We start from the raw sequence: 16762 nt of genomic DNA, 5'->3' as shown, positions 1-16762 counted from the left end.
CAAAACAGAGGGACTTCTAAAACGGGGTGAGGGAAGAGTAAGAGAGCAGGTGTCATATGGGAGGTGAACAAAACAGAGCAGTGACCCTTCACACCTGTCTGACCAGGCAGTGAACCCTCACACCTGTCTGACCAGGCAGTGAACCTTCACACCTGTCTGACCAGGCAGTGAACCCTCACACCTGTCTGACCAGGCAGTGAACCCTCACACCTGTCTGACCAGGCAGTGACCCTTCACACCTGTCTGACCAGGCAGGGACCCTTCACACCTGTCTGACCAGGCAGTGAACCTTCACACCTGTCTGACCAGGCAGGGACCCTTCACACCTGTCTGACCAGGCAGGGACCCTTCACACCTGTCTGACCAGGCAGTGAACCTTCACACCTGTCTGACCAGGCAGTGAACCCTCACACCTGTCTGACCAGGCAGGGACTCTTCACACCTGTCTGACCAGGCAGTGAACCCTCACACCTGTCTGACCAGGCAGTGAACCCTCACACCTGTCTGACCAGGCAGTGAACCTTCACACCTGTCTGACCAGGCAGTGACCCATCACACCTGTCTGACCAGGCAGTGATCCTTCACACCTGTCTGACCAGGCAGGGACCCTTCACACCTGTCTGACCAGGCAGTGACCCTTCACACCTGTCTGACCAGGCAGTGAACCTTCACACCTGTCTGACCAGGCAGTGACCCATCACACCTGTCTGACCAGGCAGGGACCCTTCACACCTGTCTGACCAGGCAGTGATCCTACACACCTGTCTGACCAGGCAGGGACCCTTCACACCTGTCTGACCAGGCAGTGACCCTTCACACCTGTCTGACCAGGCAGTGACCCATCACACCTGTCTGACCAGGCAGGGACCCTTCACACCTGTCTGACCAGGCAGTGATCCTACACACCTGTCTGACCAGGCAGGGACCCTTCACACCTGTCTGACCAGGCAGTGAACCTTCACACCTGTCTGACCAGGCAGTGAACCTTCACACCTGTCTGACCAGGCAGTGACCCTTCACACCTGTCTGACCAGGCAGTGACCCTTCACACCTGTCTGACTCGGCAGTGATCCTTCACATCCGTATGACCAGGCAGTGAACCCTCACACCTGTCTGACCAGGCAGTGAACCTTCACACCTGTCTGACCAGGCAGTGACCCTTCACACCTGTCTGACCAGGCAGTGACCCTTCACACCTGTCTGACCAGGCAGTGAACCTTCACACCTGTCTGACCAGGCAGTGAACCCTCACACCTGTCTGACCAGGCAGTGAACCCTCACACCTGTCTGACCCGGCAGTGAATCTTCACACCTGTCTGACCAGGCAGGGACCCTTCACACCTGTCTGACCAGGCAGTGAACCTTCACACCTGTCTGACCAGGCAGGGACCCTTCACACCTGTCTGACCAGGCAGGGACCCTTCACACCTGTCTGACCAGGCAGGGACCCTTCACACCTGTCTGACCAGGCAGTGAACCTTCACACCTGTCTGACCAGGCAGTGACCCTTCACACCTGTCTGACCAGGCAGGGACCCCTCACACCTGTCTGACCAGGCAGTGAACCCTCACACCTGTCTGACCAGGCAGTGAACCTTCACACCTGTCTGACCAGGCAGGGACCCTTCACACCTGTCTGACCAGGCAGGGACCCTTCACAACTGTCTGACCAGGCAGGGACCCTTCACACCTGTCTGACCAGGCAGTGATCCTACACAGCTGTCTGCCTCTGCTGTCTAGTGTCAAGTATCTCCAGACACGGAAAATGGGTCTAAGAAAAATAAACTAAGAGTGAAATTCACAGCTGACCTTGGAGAAACTCAGTAAGGGGTGCTCCTCACAACAGGGGAACAGCTAAGTGTTTTCCTTAAGTCTAACCATACTTTGTTTTTGTAAATCTATAATAGGGAGTAGGGTGATTATTTTTGTGTGCATATGTTTTATTGAGATCTGTCTCTAGATTAAGCTTTTTTAAAAATATAAAACATAGCTACCAAGTAGGGAGTGTTGGACTCTCAGGGAAATGTAGCACTAACAGCCAAGATTCAGGTACCATGATTGGCTCTACTGTCATGAGGGATACATCATCTTCCAAACTCTCGATTGTGATAGGGTCTCCCTAGTCAGAGGCACAGACAGACGTTTCGGCAGCAGACTATGAGACATTAGAATGGCACATTGCCTCCCTAGTGCCCTGCTCAAGGATATTTCAGAGAGAGTGTAGAATATTCTCAAACAGGAGAGCAACCAGCAGGAAATCATTGTACACACTGGTACCAACTACACAGGAAGAGAAAAGAATGAGGCTCTGAGGAGAGAATATAGGAAGTTATGCAGAAGGTTAAGAAGTAGATCTTCAAGATTAGTAATATCTGGATTCCTCCCAGTGCCACGTGCTAGTGAGGGGAGGAATAGGAGGACGGAGCAGATGAATGTGTGGCAGAGGAGCTAGTGAAGGAGGTCTCTTCAGCAGAACGTCTGCTGTCTCCCCACAGCTGCTGCCAGACCTGCTGAGTTTCACCAGCAATTTCTGTTTTTGTGTCAATGCAAACTAACTGGCCGATTATCTCCTGACTCCATTTCTCAACTGACCATGACTACACTTCAAATAGAATTCAATGGCCGCACAGGACACTAGGATTTACTGAGGACAATGGAAGCCATTGCACAAACGCCAGCTCCTCAAACCTTTTAAAATCCAAAAGTGCTGTTCTTGTCAAAATTCTCTCTTTGACTAATGTTTCCCACCATCTGGGTTGTGGTGCCACAGTGGTTAGCACTCTCAGCGCCAGGGACCCAGGTTCAATTCCAGCCTCGGGCGACTGTCTGTGTGAAGTTGGCACATTCTCCCCAGGTCTGTGTGGGTCTCCTCCCAGAGTCCAAAGATGTGCTGGTCAGATGAATTGGCCATGCTAAATTGCCCATAGTGTTCAGGGATGTGTAGGTTAGGTGCATTAGTCGGGGTAAGTGTAAGATAATAGGAGAGGGGAATGGGACTGGGTGGGTTACTCTTTGGAGGGGTCCGTGTGGACTTGCTGGGCCGAAGGGTCTGTTTCCACACTGTTGGGATTCTATTCTAAAAAGTGTGGCACTGGAAAAGCACAGCAGGGGAGGCAGCATCCAAGAAGCAGGACAGTCAATGTTTCCGGAATTCCTGACGAAGGGCTTTTGCCTGAAACATCAATTCTCCTGATCCTCGGACGCTGCCTGACCTGCTGTGCTTTTCCAGCGCTACACTTTTCGACTCTGCCTCTCAAGCATCTGCGGTCCTCAATTTCTCCCAATGTTTCATGAGTACAATATCATGAGTACACCCACTCATCCTACAGCTGCGCTGGACATTGTTAGCTGTTTTCCTCTGGATCCCCATAAAAATGCCACACACTAAATTAAATTTAGGTGAGACGGTGGCATTGTGGTGCTGACACTAAGCCAGGAATGCAGGGGTCAGCATGATGCGCTGTTTACACATGGATTCAAATCCCACTGTGGCAGCGACTGACATTTAAATTCAATGAATGACATTGAGAATATGATCTCCTCTGGGTCAGCAGGACTGAGGTAGGAGGAGAAAGTGGCTCAGTTACAGTTGTATTCACTGGAGTTTTGAAGACTAAGGGAGTGAGACTAAGACTCACTGAAACTTATAAAATTCTAAAAGGACCAGCCAGGAGAACTATGGATCGGATGTTCCTGATGACCAGGGAATGCAGGACCAGGGGTCACAGTCTGAGGATACAGGGGTAGGACTGAGATGGGGAGAAATGTCTTCCACCCAGACTGTGGGATTCTCTGTCACAGAACACAGGCTGTTCTCAAAAAGGAGTTAGATGTAGTTCTTAGAGCTCAAGGGATCCAAGGGGATGACAGGAGAAAATGGGAACAGGGCACTGAGTTGGATAATCAGATTGAATGGTGAAGCTGACTCAAAGGGCCGAATGGCCTACTCCAACTCCTGTTTTCTATGAAGCTAGTCTCAGTAATGGTGACCACAAATTGTCATAAAAACCCACCTGTTTCACTCAGGTCCTTTACGGAGAGAAATCTGCCAACCTTATCCGGTCTGGCCTACATGTACTCCAGACCCACAGTAATGTGGTTAACTACCCTCAAACTGTCTAGGAAGTCAACAACCCACGGTAACGAAAGGAACGGGTGATAAAAGATGGACCTTGCCAACTGGGCCTACATGGAAGTGTTAAATAAAATGCTCCATCTTTTAAACAGCACAGCTTCTGAATTGCTTGAATGTGTGCGGCACTGGTGGTGTGTTCAGTCTCGGCTGTTACAGAGTTAAAGTTGACAAGACCCTAGTTGGACACTGAGCTGGCTACTACAGCTCACCTGAGAGTCACACGTTTGTCAGTTCAAATCCCACTCCAGATCCTTTACACAGAAATCCACACTGCTGCTTCCAGCACAATCCTGAGGGAGCCCTCTCTGCATGTAAAAGATCCCATGGAACGGTTCTGAAGTATATTAGGACAGTTCTGCCGGCCTAGGGCAGCATCTCAAGAACAGATTGCAGACGTGGGGAGAACTGGTTGACACATTACAACAAGCAACAACATCTGAAAACTATTAAAATCGGCTGCAAAGCACTTTGGGATGGCCTGAGGTCAGGAAAGGTGCTATAGAAATGCCAGCACTCTCAGCATTCAGTCTGACAAAATACACAATGGCTCATCTCACAAATAATCAGCTCTGCAGAGACAAAACAAGCACCATTTAACACCAGCAATCCTTGACTGCTATTCAAAACTTGCCCCCTACTCACTCCCCTTCATCCCAGCAATTATCTTCAAAACACATTGGATTTTCAAGGTCTTGGAGATGAAGGAAAACAAAACAGTCAACTCGAACACAAAGAGAGAGTGGATTTGTTCTGCATGTTGTTGCTGATGTGACCAACACGCGGCTCAGATTCAAGGCTTCCTTCCAAAAGGCAAAACACATTTATTCTGGCTGCATCCAAAACTTGAAAGCAGCAGATTCATTTTGAAACAAACTGCACCCAACAGCCCACAAACAGCAACACATGTTCTCAAAGTGGCCTGTGATTTTTGGCTCCTGAATAATTAGATAATCACTTGGTGGTTTAGATAAGGAGAGCCCAGTGGGACTGGACATCAGCCTCTGTGACCCACTACTTATTTACAGGGTTGTAGAGAATAATGTTTCCTTTTATTCTTTTACAGGACGTGGACACTGCTGGCTAGGCAGCATTTATTGCCCATCCCTAATTGCCCAGAGGGTAGTTAAGAGCCAACCACATCGCTGTGGGCTTGGAGTCACATGTAGGCCAGACCAGGTAAGGATGGCAGTTTCCTTCCCTAAAGGATATGAGACTAGCTTTTTACCAAATTCAAATTCGATCATCGGGATTCAAAGCCATGCCCTCACAGTATTAGTCTTGGACTCTGAATTAATATGAATGACATTACACATTAACCCATTCCTGATGAAGGGCTCCTGCCCGAAACATTGATTTTCCTGCTCCTTGGATGCTGCCTGACCTGCTGTGCCTTTCCAGCACCACTCTAATCTTTACACAATAACCCTGGTCATTGTATGGTGGCTCAGTGGTTAGCACTGCTGCCTCACAGTGCCAGGGACCTGGGTTCGATTCCAGCCTCAGGCATCTGTCTGTGTGGAGTTTGCACATTCTCCCCTTTGTGGGTTTACTCCCACAGTCCAAAAATGTGCAGGCTCGGGTGGATTAGCCATGGGCAATGTCGGGTTACAGGGATGGGGTGGTGGGTCTGGGAGATCTGCTCTTCAGAGGGGTCAGTGTGGACTCGATTGGCTGAACCCTGCTTCAATGCTGTAGGGGGTTCTATTTCCCTAGCTCAGCGCTTTCCAAACCGTAGCACCAGTGAGGGTCACCGGGTGATGGGCTGAGTTCGGCAATGGCACCGTGGACTCGGGTCAGATTTCTTTCAGTTGCAAGACCTTCCTGGATCTTGAACTTCTATCTTCTAGCGGGTCAGACAGACTGACCACAGAGTCTGCTTCTGCCTTTCCGGGGCAAGTCCGTCTGCTCCTCAACTCTCGCTTTACTCAACTCCTGTCCCCTACCTCCTTCCCCCAAAGGCTGGGGTCAAACAAAGTGGGAGGGATAAAACAGGAGTCACGTTTGGAAACATTCTGGGACAGAACAACCTAGATTGAAGGCGATGCATACAAATCCCTGAATCCTTGAGTTCTTACCAACAACTTTCTTGAGCTCTGCATTTGTCACAGGAATCCTCTTGGCAGTGGCAAGACGAGGGGCGCTGAAACCCACCTCCTCGGCGATTCTGAAGAGATCTTTCCACCACAGAGCTCCTCCAAGACATTCACCTGAACAAAGATTATCAGACCAAGCACAGATCACATATGTTACCTGGTTGCCAGACACAGATTATACCAGTCATAGAGATGTACAGCACGGAAACAGACCTTTCGATCCTACTCGTCCATGCCGACCAGATATCCCAACCCAATCTAGTCCCACCTGCCACCATTTGGCCCATATCCCTCCAAACCCTTCCTATTCATATACCCATCCAAATGCCTTTTAAATGTTGCAGTTGTACCAGCCTCCATCACTTCCTCTGACAGGCGAACGTGGGTACTGCAGTTGCTGGAGATTAGAGTGGTGCTGGAAAAGCACAGCAGGTCAGGCAGCATCCAAGGAGCAGGTAATTTGACGTTTTTGGGTCAAAGCCTGAAGAGGAGCTTTGGTCAAGACGACAATTTTCCTGCTCCTTGGAGGCTGACCTGCTGTGCCTTTCCTACATTACCCTGTCTTGACTCACTTCCACTGGCACTTCATCACCACCGCCGCCGCCGCCGCCGCCGCCGCCGCCACCGCCACCACCACCACCACCACCCCCCACACACACACACACACACACACACACACACACACACCCCACCTTGTGTGTGAAAACGTTGCCCCTCAGGTCCCTTTTGAATCTTTCTCCTCTCACCTTAAACCTATGCCCTCTAGATCTGGACTCCCCGACCCCAGGGAAAAGACCTTGTCTATTTACCCTATCCATGCCCCTCATGATTTTATAAACCTCTATGCAGTCACCCCTCAGCCTCTGACGCTCCAGGGAAAACAGCCCCAGCCTATTCAGCCTCTCCCTATAGCTCAAACCCTCCAACCCTGGCAACATCCTTGTAAATCTTTTCTGAACCCTTTCAGGTTTCATAACATCCTTCCGATAGCCAGGAGACTGGAATTGCACATGGCATTCCAGAAGTAGTCTAACCAATGTCCTCTGCATGACTTCCCAATAAAAACAGCCTGGCAACGCATCACCAAGTCTCCACCCGAGTCCCTCTGGACCTGGGTGGGAAGAGGCCAAGTGACCTGCCCTCCTTCTGACCCGCACTCACCTGAGATCAGGGGTAAGACTGGTAAAGGTACTCAGAGACAGACTGTGGTCAGAAACCCCTGGCTTGGGCTGTACAGTTCGTCAGGTTAGACCTAACAGTTTCATCCACATATACACTTTCCTTTTCATTTTTCTCCCTCAACGTTAAACTGACAAAATCACTGCTGGGCCAGAGGGCATGGGAGGGTGGAGGGTGAGTAATGAACTCTTGTATGGCTTGGAAGTTAAAATCCAGAAGGTTCTATATAGAGCAGCTGGCTCACCCCTGCAGTTTGCTGCACAAGTGAGAACAGTGACAGTTACCCCACCTTCAGTGGACCCAAACAGATATGGAACCCACAGATTCTCTCAACGGCCACAACAGTTTTCACTCGTGCTCCCTTTCCTCCCACTTTGATCTCCCCTTCAATCTCCTCTCAACAAAATTGGCAATGCCCTATCTCTGGATCTCCCTCCCTTCACTCGACACCTCTCGATAAGATGGAGAAAGGTTTTGACATTGTCCTGGAGTCTGCGATTGGATGAACACAGAATATGAATCAATTTCTCCGGAATATTTGCCGCTGCAACAAAACAACCAGGTTCCTTTGCCACTTACCCCACAAAACCTTGTGTGTTCTTATTGCTTCGGGAAGGATGCAGTCAGCATAGACATCACTGAAGTACATTTCGCCCCCGTCCTAATAAGGGAGAAACCATTTCACATCAGCATCCATCAGCAAGAACCTGTTATTCTTCTTTCAATAAAACAGGGCTCGGGTCTGTGCAGTTGGACGTATGAACCAACCAGGAACAAGTGTAGGATATTCAATCATTCAATAACATCATGGCTGATCTGACATTAACCTCAACTCTGCATTCCTGTATGTCCCCAGATAATCTTCCAGCCTCTCGGTCATCGAGACACTATTGCCCTCTACCCCAACAATATTTAAAAGGTTCTGCCCTTTTCAGGACTTTCCTACTGTCCAAAGCCAACAAACTCAACGCAAACTGAGGTTGGAACTGCAACACTCCAAGGTTCTCTGCTTGTTTCATTTTTCAAATTAAAAACTTAATTTTAAAGGATTAAACGTTTAAACTGAAGTCTTGAATTCAAGGATTGAGCAGCTGGTTACGACAGAAAGGAGGAGTCAACTGACCCCCAAACCCCAAGACCCCTCCGTCACCATCCCCTCCTTCAAAAGCATCCTCTCCTGAAGCTGCCAACTCTTGTGGGCCCAGCAATTGGACTCTGCCAGCTCACCAAATGTAGCGATAGGTTTAACTACAGACCTCGATCACAACCTCCCCACCTCCATTGTTCACACACAGGGAAGTGATGGCTTAGTGGCATTATCGCTGGACTGGTAATCCAACGACCCAGATAACGTTCTGGGGAGCCAGGTTCAAATCCCACTGCAGCAGATGGTGAAATCCGAATTCAATTTTAAAAAATCTGGAATTAGAGTCAAACGATAATCATGAGTCCATTGTCAGAAAGCCCCATCTGGTTCACTAATGTCCTTTAGGGAAGGAATCTGCCATCCTTCTCTGGTGTGGCCTACATGTGACTCCAGACCCACAGCAATGTGGTTAATTCTTACCTACCCTCTGGGCAATTAGGGATGGGCAATAAATGCTGCCTAGCCAGCGATGCTCTCATCCCATGAATGAAGACAAAACAAACCTTCCAGTGATATTAGGGTCAGGAACAGCGCTGATTTCCTTAATCCCCACACCTTCCTTGCTCTCAGGAGCATCCTGGGCCGGAGCAGAATTACTCTAGCCATCAGATGTGGAGGAGCTGGTGTTGGACTTGGATGGACAAACTTAAAAATCACACAACACCAGGTTATAGTCCAACAGGTTTATTTGGAAACACTAGCTTTAAAGAGGCAGTGCTCTGAAAGCTCATGCTTCCAATTAAACCTGTTGGACTATAACCTGGTGTTGTGTGATTTTTTAACTTGGTCCACCCCAGTCCAACACCAGCTCCTGAACATCATTTGTGAAGGAAAGGAGAGCAGTAATGGACTCAGGGTGATAACAAACAGGCAATCTGTTCTCCAAATACAGCTGCAACTTGTCAGATATCAGGGGAAACATCACGTGCGTACCTTTAACACTCGATACGCTTCTTTCAGCACAGCCTTTTTATCAGGTGATAGGTTAATCACACAGTTAGATCTGAAAGAAAACAAAATATGGTCCAAACTGTTCCTCTCTGTAAGATTATTTTAATCTGTGACAGCCAAGGGCATCTACCCAAACAAACAGGAAACAAACATTTAAACTGGGTGGACAAAGTTCAAAATCACTCAACACCAGGGTATAGTCCAACAGGATTATTTGGAAGCAATAGCTTCCTGAGCACTGGCCCTTCATCAGGTACCTAGTGGAGCAGGATCATAAGTCACAGAATTTATAGCACAAGATCAGTGTCATGCAACTGATACGATTTTTTGAACAAACCCAGATTGCTGTTAAGTCTTTCGTCTTTCAGAATGGGTTGCAGGCTTCTGTTCATTAATATTTACATCCCGGAATTTCTTTCATGTCACATTCCCGAGATAACTTAAGGTTTTATTAAAAAAGGGGGACATCTCAGCTCAGACAATGCATCAAAGGTATGAGGTTAGAATCTGTCTGTATCCCAATCTTGAGCCAGACTGGTTCTATTTCCAAAGTAGGAATGTGTAAAATGTCACATGGATTGACTGCCTGTAGATTGCGTGCTTTTAGAGCAAAATAGAACGTATCTGCAAATGTAAATTCGCCCCTTAGACTTACGTATGCGTGCACATGTGAAGGAGAGAGACAAAGAGAGTGAGAGGCAGACAGAGAGAGAGGGGCAGAGTTTCTATGCAGGAGAGTGTGTGAATGTGAGTGTGTGCCTGCGCTTGGTAGACTGTGCACGAGTGTGAGTGAGTATGAGCCTGGCAGAGGTAGGTGTGTGTGTGCGTGCGTGCGTGTGTGCATGTGTATGTATGTGTGTGTGTGCGTGCGCATGTGTGTGCATGTGTATGTGTACACGTGTGTGTGTGCGTGCGTGTGTGTGTGTGTCTGTGCATGTGTGTGCACGTGTGTGTGTATAGGTGCGTGTGTGTGTGTGTGTGTGTGTGTGTGTGTGTGTGTGTAGTGCAGTGGGGTCACTTGTAGTGTGACATGAACCCAAGGTCCCAGTTGATGCCATCCTCACGGGGATTGAACTTGGCTACTAGCCTCTGCTCAGCCACTCTGTGTTTTTGTCTATCGTGAAGTCCACCTTGTAGGATGGTCATTAATATTTGCATAATAATGAATCGAAATCCACACCCATTCTAAAAGATGAAAGACTGAACAGCAATCTAGGCTTGTTCAATGTCTCGTCTCAGTGTATGACACTGTGATCTTTTGCCATAAACTCGGTGTCCTACACTCCTGCCCCACTAACTCCCTGATGAAGGAGCAGCACTCCGAAAGCTAGTGTTTCCAAATAATCCTGTTGGACTCTGACTTGGTGTGTGTGATTTTTAACTTTGCCCATCCCAGCCCAGCACCAGCTCCCCCACCTCACCGAACTGGGTGTGGGCTGGAATCCAATCACACAACAGCTAGAGATGCAAATATCCGGCAATCCCTCCTTTCTGCGAGGAGCGTCCAGCTCCCTCTGCACCAGGGAGAGCGGTGGAATGTGTCAAGCTCCCTCTGCACGGAGGGGTCATGGGGTGTTGGGCTCCCTCCGCGTGGAGGGTAGTAACGGCATCAGACTCCCTCCCCGCGTGGAGGATAGTAGGGGCATCAGGTTCCCTCTCCACGTGGAGGGCAGTAGGGGCATCAGGCTCCCTCTCCGCGTGGAGGGCAGTAGGGGCATCAGGCTCCCTCTCCGCGTGGAGGGCAGTAGGGGCATCAGGCTCCCTCTCCGCGTGGAGGGCAGTAGGGGCATCAGGCTCCCTCTCTGCGTGGAGGGCAGTAGGGGCATCAGGCTCCCTCTCCGCGTGGAGGGCAGTAGGGGCATCAGGCTCCCTCTCCGCGTGGAGGGCAGTAGGGGCATCAGGTTCCCTCTCCGGGTAGTAGGGGCGTCGGGCTCTCTCTGCGCGGAGGCTAGTAGGGGCGTCGGGCAGCCTCCGTGCAGAGGTTAGTGGGGGCGTCGGGCTCCCTCCACACGGAGGTTAGTAGGGGCGTCGGGCTCCCTCCGCACGGAGGCTAGTAGGGGTGTCGGGCTCCGTCTGCGCGGAGGTTAGTTGGGGCGTCGGGCTCCCTCTGTGCAGAGGGTAGTGGGGGCGTCGGGCTCCCTCCACACGGAGGCTAGTAGGGGCGTCGGGCTCCCTCCACACGGAGGTTAGTGGGGGCGTCGGGCTCCCTCTGCGCGGAGGCTAGTTGGGGCGTCGGGCTCCCTCCACACGGAGGTTAGTGGGGGCGTCGGGCCCCCTCCGCGCGGAATGGGTAGGGCGTCGGGCTCCAATCACACCGGATGCAGGAGTGTCAGGCCCATTCTGTGGGGGGTGTCCATTGGGCTCCCTCCACGTTGGTGGGGGGCGTTGAGCTCTCTCTGAGAGGGGGGAGGGGCATCAGGCTCCCTCCTCACTCCACCTCCCCCTGGTCAGACTCTGGGTGAAGAGCTGGACTCAGCATCGATACTGTCGAGGTGTAAATGCAGCCGCAGACACACGCTGGTGTGAGAGAAGAATGTTATTACAGTGCAGCCAGCAGACTGTGGGGAAGGTTACAGGAACCATCTAACCAGCAGCAGACACAGCACACCACCTCATCCTGACTAGAACAGGCTGGCATGCTGTTCACTGGTTCAGCATTTCAGACAAAATCCAGTTAAACCAATACAGCAAAAACCTGGAGATTTTCTAAACATACCTTGCAATATCTTTCCATTTATTCATAGTTGTGCATTCTGAATAATTCATTTTCTAAGTCGCATATCTGCATATCAATGTGCAATTAAGTTGTTTACTTCCTGTTACTGGGTACTTTAGGATGCAAGATGTAAACTTGGAATGATCAGTCTCTGAATTAATCCTCTCAAATTCTGCTGTTCTTATTCTGCATTTCCTTTACTAAGGCTTTAGACAAGAAACTGATGGAACCAGAGATATTAAGAACAGCATTAAATCAAGAGTATAATCTCTGTCAATTCAGATAATGCTTTATCCCCACACAAAACAAATTAAACACGGAAGACTGAATATGGGCCGGGTGCTGGCAGGTGGGACTAGATTGGGACATCTGGTCGGCATGGACAGGTTGGACCGAAGGGTCTGTTTCCGTGCTGTACATCTCTAAGACTCTATGACTCTAAGAGGTGACCCGATTGAAATATACAGGATTCTTAGGGAGCTTGGCAGGGGAGATGTGGAAAGGTAGTTTTCCCCTTGACAGAGTGTCTAAGACTACAGGGCAGCATCTCAGAGGAAAGGGTCACACAGGTGATGGGGACTTAATTTGGTTATGCAGGAGTGAACTTTTCACCAAAGAGGGTTGTTGAGGCTGGCTCTTTAAGTGTATTCAAGGCTGAGATCGAGAGAGATTTTAATCAGGAAGGGAACCAAAGGGTTATGGGGATAAAGCGGGAAGTTCGAGATGACCAAATCAACCACAAATCTCACTGAATGTGCTCCACCGTTCAATGGGCCAAATGGCCTACTTCCAAATAAACAGGTTGGATTACAATTTGGCGTTGTGCAACTTTGACCTTATTTACAAAGGTGAAGTTTTGATGATAAATATTTGGCAACGCAATTCAATTTAAGTCACACTAATTTTTTTTTCCCTTTCCGCCCACCACTTATCAAATTCTCTATCTACTTGGGTCAGTGATTCTTACCGTGGTGAAAGTCTCACCTTGGAGCCAGCCACGGCAATGGCCACTGAGTCGGATCAGAATGTAGCCCGTTTCCCTGGTGACACCCCTCCGTCTCCGTGCCCACGCTCCTGTGACTGATCAGCTGCCCCCCAACCCCCCACTTTACTTTCCACCTTGTAAAACTCCTGATCGGATCCAGGGATCAGTTCCTGACTCTCCGCTGAAGCTGCCTCCCAGTTGTTGCTTCCTCGGCAAACACCCAGAGGTGCTGATCCCCATCCAGAGCCATTTGTTGGGAGATGCTGCAGGGCATCGGGTGAGGACAAGATTTCCTTGCCTTGGAAACACATTTCCCAACATGTCCCTGACACCCACCCCCTCTCCCCACCAACCCCAAAAGGGTCATCCATCCCAACCTTAGCAATATTAAATTGGCAAGTTTCAGACACCCGTTAATGCAGAGCTTTAATGCACAAGAGGAGGCTATTTGGTCCATCAGGTCTGCGCTGGCTCTATTACTGAGTGCCATCCTCCTGCCTTTTCCCATTTCTATCCAAATAACTAGGCAATGCCCCTCCTGAATCCCTCAGTTGAACCTGCCGCCAGTATATTTCCCGGCAGTACATTCCAGACCCGAACCAATCGCTGAGTAAGGAAAGCTTTTCCTCACATCACACTCGCTTCATTTGCACATCTCTGTAAATGCATGCTCGCTAGTTCCTCTTTCACATGCTATCTCCTCTTTCCAGAACACTCATGAATTTGAAACCCTCAATCAGATCTTGTCTCTCCAGGGAGAAGAGTCCTCTGTCCTCCTAACTCTCCAACCCAACAATGAAAGCACCAGGGGAGATGTTTCTGTCTCGATTTGCGACGTTAGAACAAGACCATAAATCGTAGCAGGAGCAAATCGTCCAGCCTGGCACGTCCACTCCACCGTCCAGCCTGGCACGTCCACTCCACCGTCCAGCCTGGCACGTCCACTCCACCGTCCAGCCTGGCACGTCCACTCCACCGTCCAGTCGGGAACGTCCACTCCACCGTCCAGCCTGGAACGTCCACTCCACCGTCCAGCCTGGAACGTCCACTCCACCATTCACTGAGAGTAGCGACTACCAACATGTTTGCTCTTGTGATCTGACGTGCAGGTTCAAGCTTTTTATTCCCTTAAGGTAATTGATCAGAGGATGTGGGCATGGCTGGTTCAGCTGGTATTTATTGGACCCCCCCCAATCGCCCACGAGAGTTGTCTTCCTGAACTGTTGCTATCTAGGCAGTGTTGCTACACCCACAGAGCATGGCTGGAAGGCAGGAAGCTCCAGAGTTTGTACCCAACATGGGCTACTCAGAGTTTGTATTTAACAGAAGCTTCCTGTCTGTTCCCTCTATTTGCTACAAGTGCCCAGTTATGAGCCACTCATGAAGTTCGACACCATCCAGGCCACTTGATTGGCACCTGATCCACCATCGTAAACATTCACCCCACCCCCCCATGCACATTGGCACCAGTGTGTATCACCAGTAGGTGCCTTACAGTAACTCACCCAGGATACCTCAGTAAGCACCTTCCAAACCCATGACCTCGGCCATCTGGAAGGACAAGGGCAGCAGATACATGGGAACACCATCAAGTTCCGCTCACCATCCTGACTTGGAATAATGTAACTGTTCCTTCACTATCAGTGGGTCAAACTCTTGGGATTCCCTTCGCAACAGCACTATCATTGTCCCTACCCAGATGGAGTTTAATTTGGATAAATGCAGGATATTGCATTTTGGTAAAACAAATAAAGGCAGGACTTATACAATTAATGGTAGGGCCCTGGGTAGTGTTGTAGAACACACACCTTGCATTCAGATACTTGGAGGTTTGCATCACAGATAGACAGGGTGGTTAAGAAGGCGTTTAACACACTTCCTTTCATTGCTCAGACAGTTGGAATATAGGAGCTGGGATGTCATGTTGAGGTTGTACAGGACATTGGTGAGGCCAATTTTGGAATACTGTGCCCAATTTTGGTTCCCCTGCTATAGAAGGATAGTATTAATTTGGAGAGGGTTGAGAAAGGATTTACCAGGATGTTGCCAGGAATGGAGGTTTTGAGTTACAAGGAGAGGCTGGGACATTTTTTCACTGGATGTGGGTTTGCTCGCTGCGCTGGAAGGTTTAGAACATAGAACATAGAACATAGAACAATACAGCACAGAACAGGCCCTTCGGCCCACGATGTTGTGCCGAACTTCTATCCTAGATTAAGCACCCATCCATGTACCTATCCAAATGCCACTTAAAGGTCGCCAATGAATCTGACTCTACCACTCCCTCGGGCAGCGCATTCCATGCCCCCACCACTCTCTGGGTAAAGAACCCACCCCTGACATCTCCCCTATACCTTCCACCCTTCACCTTAAATTTATGTCCCCTTGTAACACTCTGTTGTACCTGGGGAAAAAGTTTCTGACTGTCTACTCCATCTATTCCTCTGATCATCTTATAAACCTCTATCAAGTCACCCCTCATCCTTCGCCGTTCCAACGAGAAAAGGCCGAGAACTCTCAACCTATCCTCGTACGACCTACTCTCCATTCCAGGCAACATCCTGGTAAATCTTCTCTGCACCCTCTCCAAAGCTTCCACATCTTTCCTAAAGTGAGGCGACCAGAACTGCACACAGTACTCCAAATGTGGCCTAACCAAAGTCCTGTACAGCTGCAACATCACCTCACGACTCTTGAATTCAATCCCTCTGCTAATGAACGATAATACTCCATAGGCCTTCTTACAAACTCTATCCACCTGAGTGGCAACCTTCAAAGATCTATGTACATAGACCCCAAGATCCCTCTGTTCCTCCACCTGACCAAGAACCCTACCATTAACCCTGTATTCCGCATTCTTATTTGTTCTTCCAAAATGGACAACCTCACACTTGGCAGGGTTGAACTCCATCTGCCACTCCTCAGCCCAGCTCTGCATCATATCTAAGTCCCTCTGCAGCCAACAACAGCCCTCCTCACTGTCCACAACTCCACCTATCTTTGTATCATCTGCAAATTTACTGACCCACCCTTCGACTCCCTCCTCTAAGTCATTAATAAAAATTACAAACAGCAGAGGACCCAGAACTGATCCCTGCAGAACTCCACTTGTAACTGGACTCCATGCTGAATATTTACCATCTACCACCACTCTCTGACTTCGACCGGTTAGCCAGTTTTCTATCCAATTGGCCAAATTTCCCTCTATCCCATGCCTCCTGACTTTCCGCATAAGCCTACCATGGGGAACCTTATCAAATGCCTTAATAAAATCCATGTACACTACATCCACTGCTCTACCCTCATCCACATGCTTGGTCACCTCCTCGAAGAATTCAATAAGACTTGTAAGGCAAGACCTACCCTTCACAAATCCGTGCTGGCTGTCCCTAATCAAGCAGTGTCTTTCCAGATACTCGTAAATCCTATCCCTCAGTACCCTTTCCATTACTTTGCCTACCACAGAAGTAAGACTAACTGGCCTGTAATTCCCGGGGTTATCCCTATTCCCTTTTTTGAACAGGGGCACAACATTCGCTACTCTCCAGTCCCCTGTT

At 49.4% G+C, this 16762-nt stretch overlaps 1 protein-coding gene across 2 annotated transcripts in view; it reads right to left on the bottom strand.

The window, feature by feature from the left end:
* The window catches only part of as3mt (arsenite methyltransferase), a 57726-nt gene that overhangs the window by 24273 nt on the left and 16691 nt on the right, over positions 1-16762 (bottom strand). For both annotated transcript variants that reach the window (XM_072557107.1, XM_072557108.1), the window contains 3 exons: positions 9487-9556; positions 7986-8067; positions 6210-6341 (listed from right to left, as the gene is read on the bottom strand). In XM_072557107.1, the coding sequence (XP_072413208.1) occupies positions 6210-6341; positions 7986-8067; positions 9487-9556 (284 nt within the window). The remainder of the gene's footprint in view (positions 1-6209; positions 6342-7985; positions 8068-9486; positions 9557-16762) is intronic.

This window comes from Chiloscyllium punctatum, chromosome 38, assembly GCF_047496795.1.
Source record: "Chiloscyllium punctatum isolate Juve2018m chromosome 38, sChiPun1.3, whole genome shotgun sequence".
Taxonomy (NCBI): Eukaryota; Metazoa; Chordata; class Chondrichthyes; order Orectolobiformes; family Hemiscylliidae; genus Chiloscyllium; species Chiloscyllium punctatum.
This window is presented reverse-complemented; position numbering and strand designations above follow the sequence as displayed.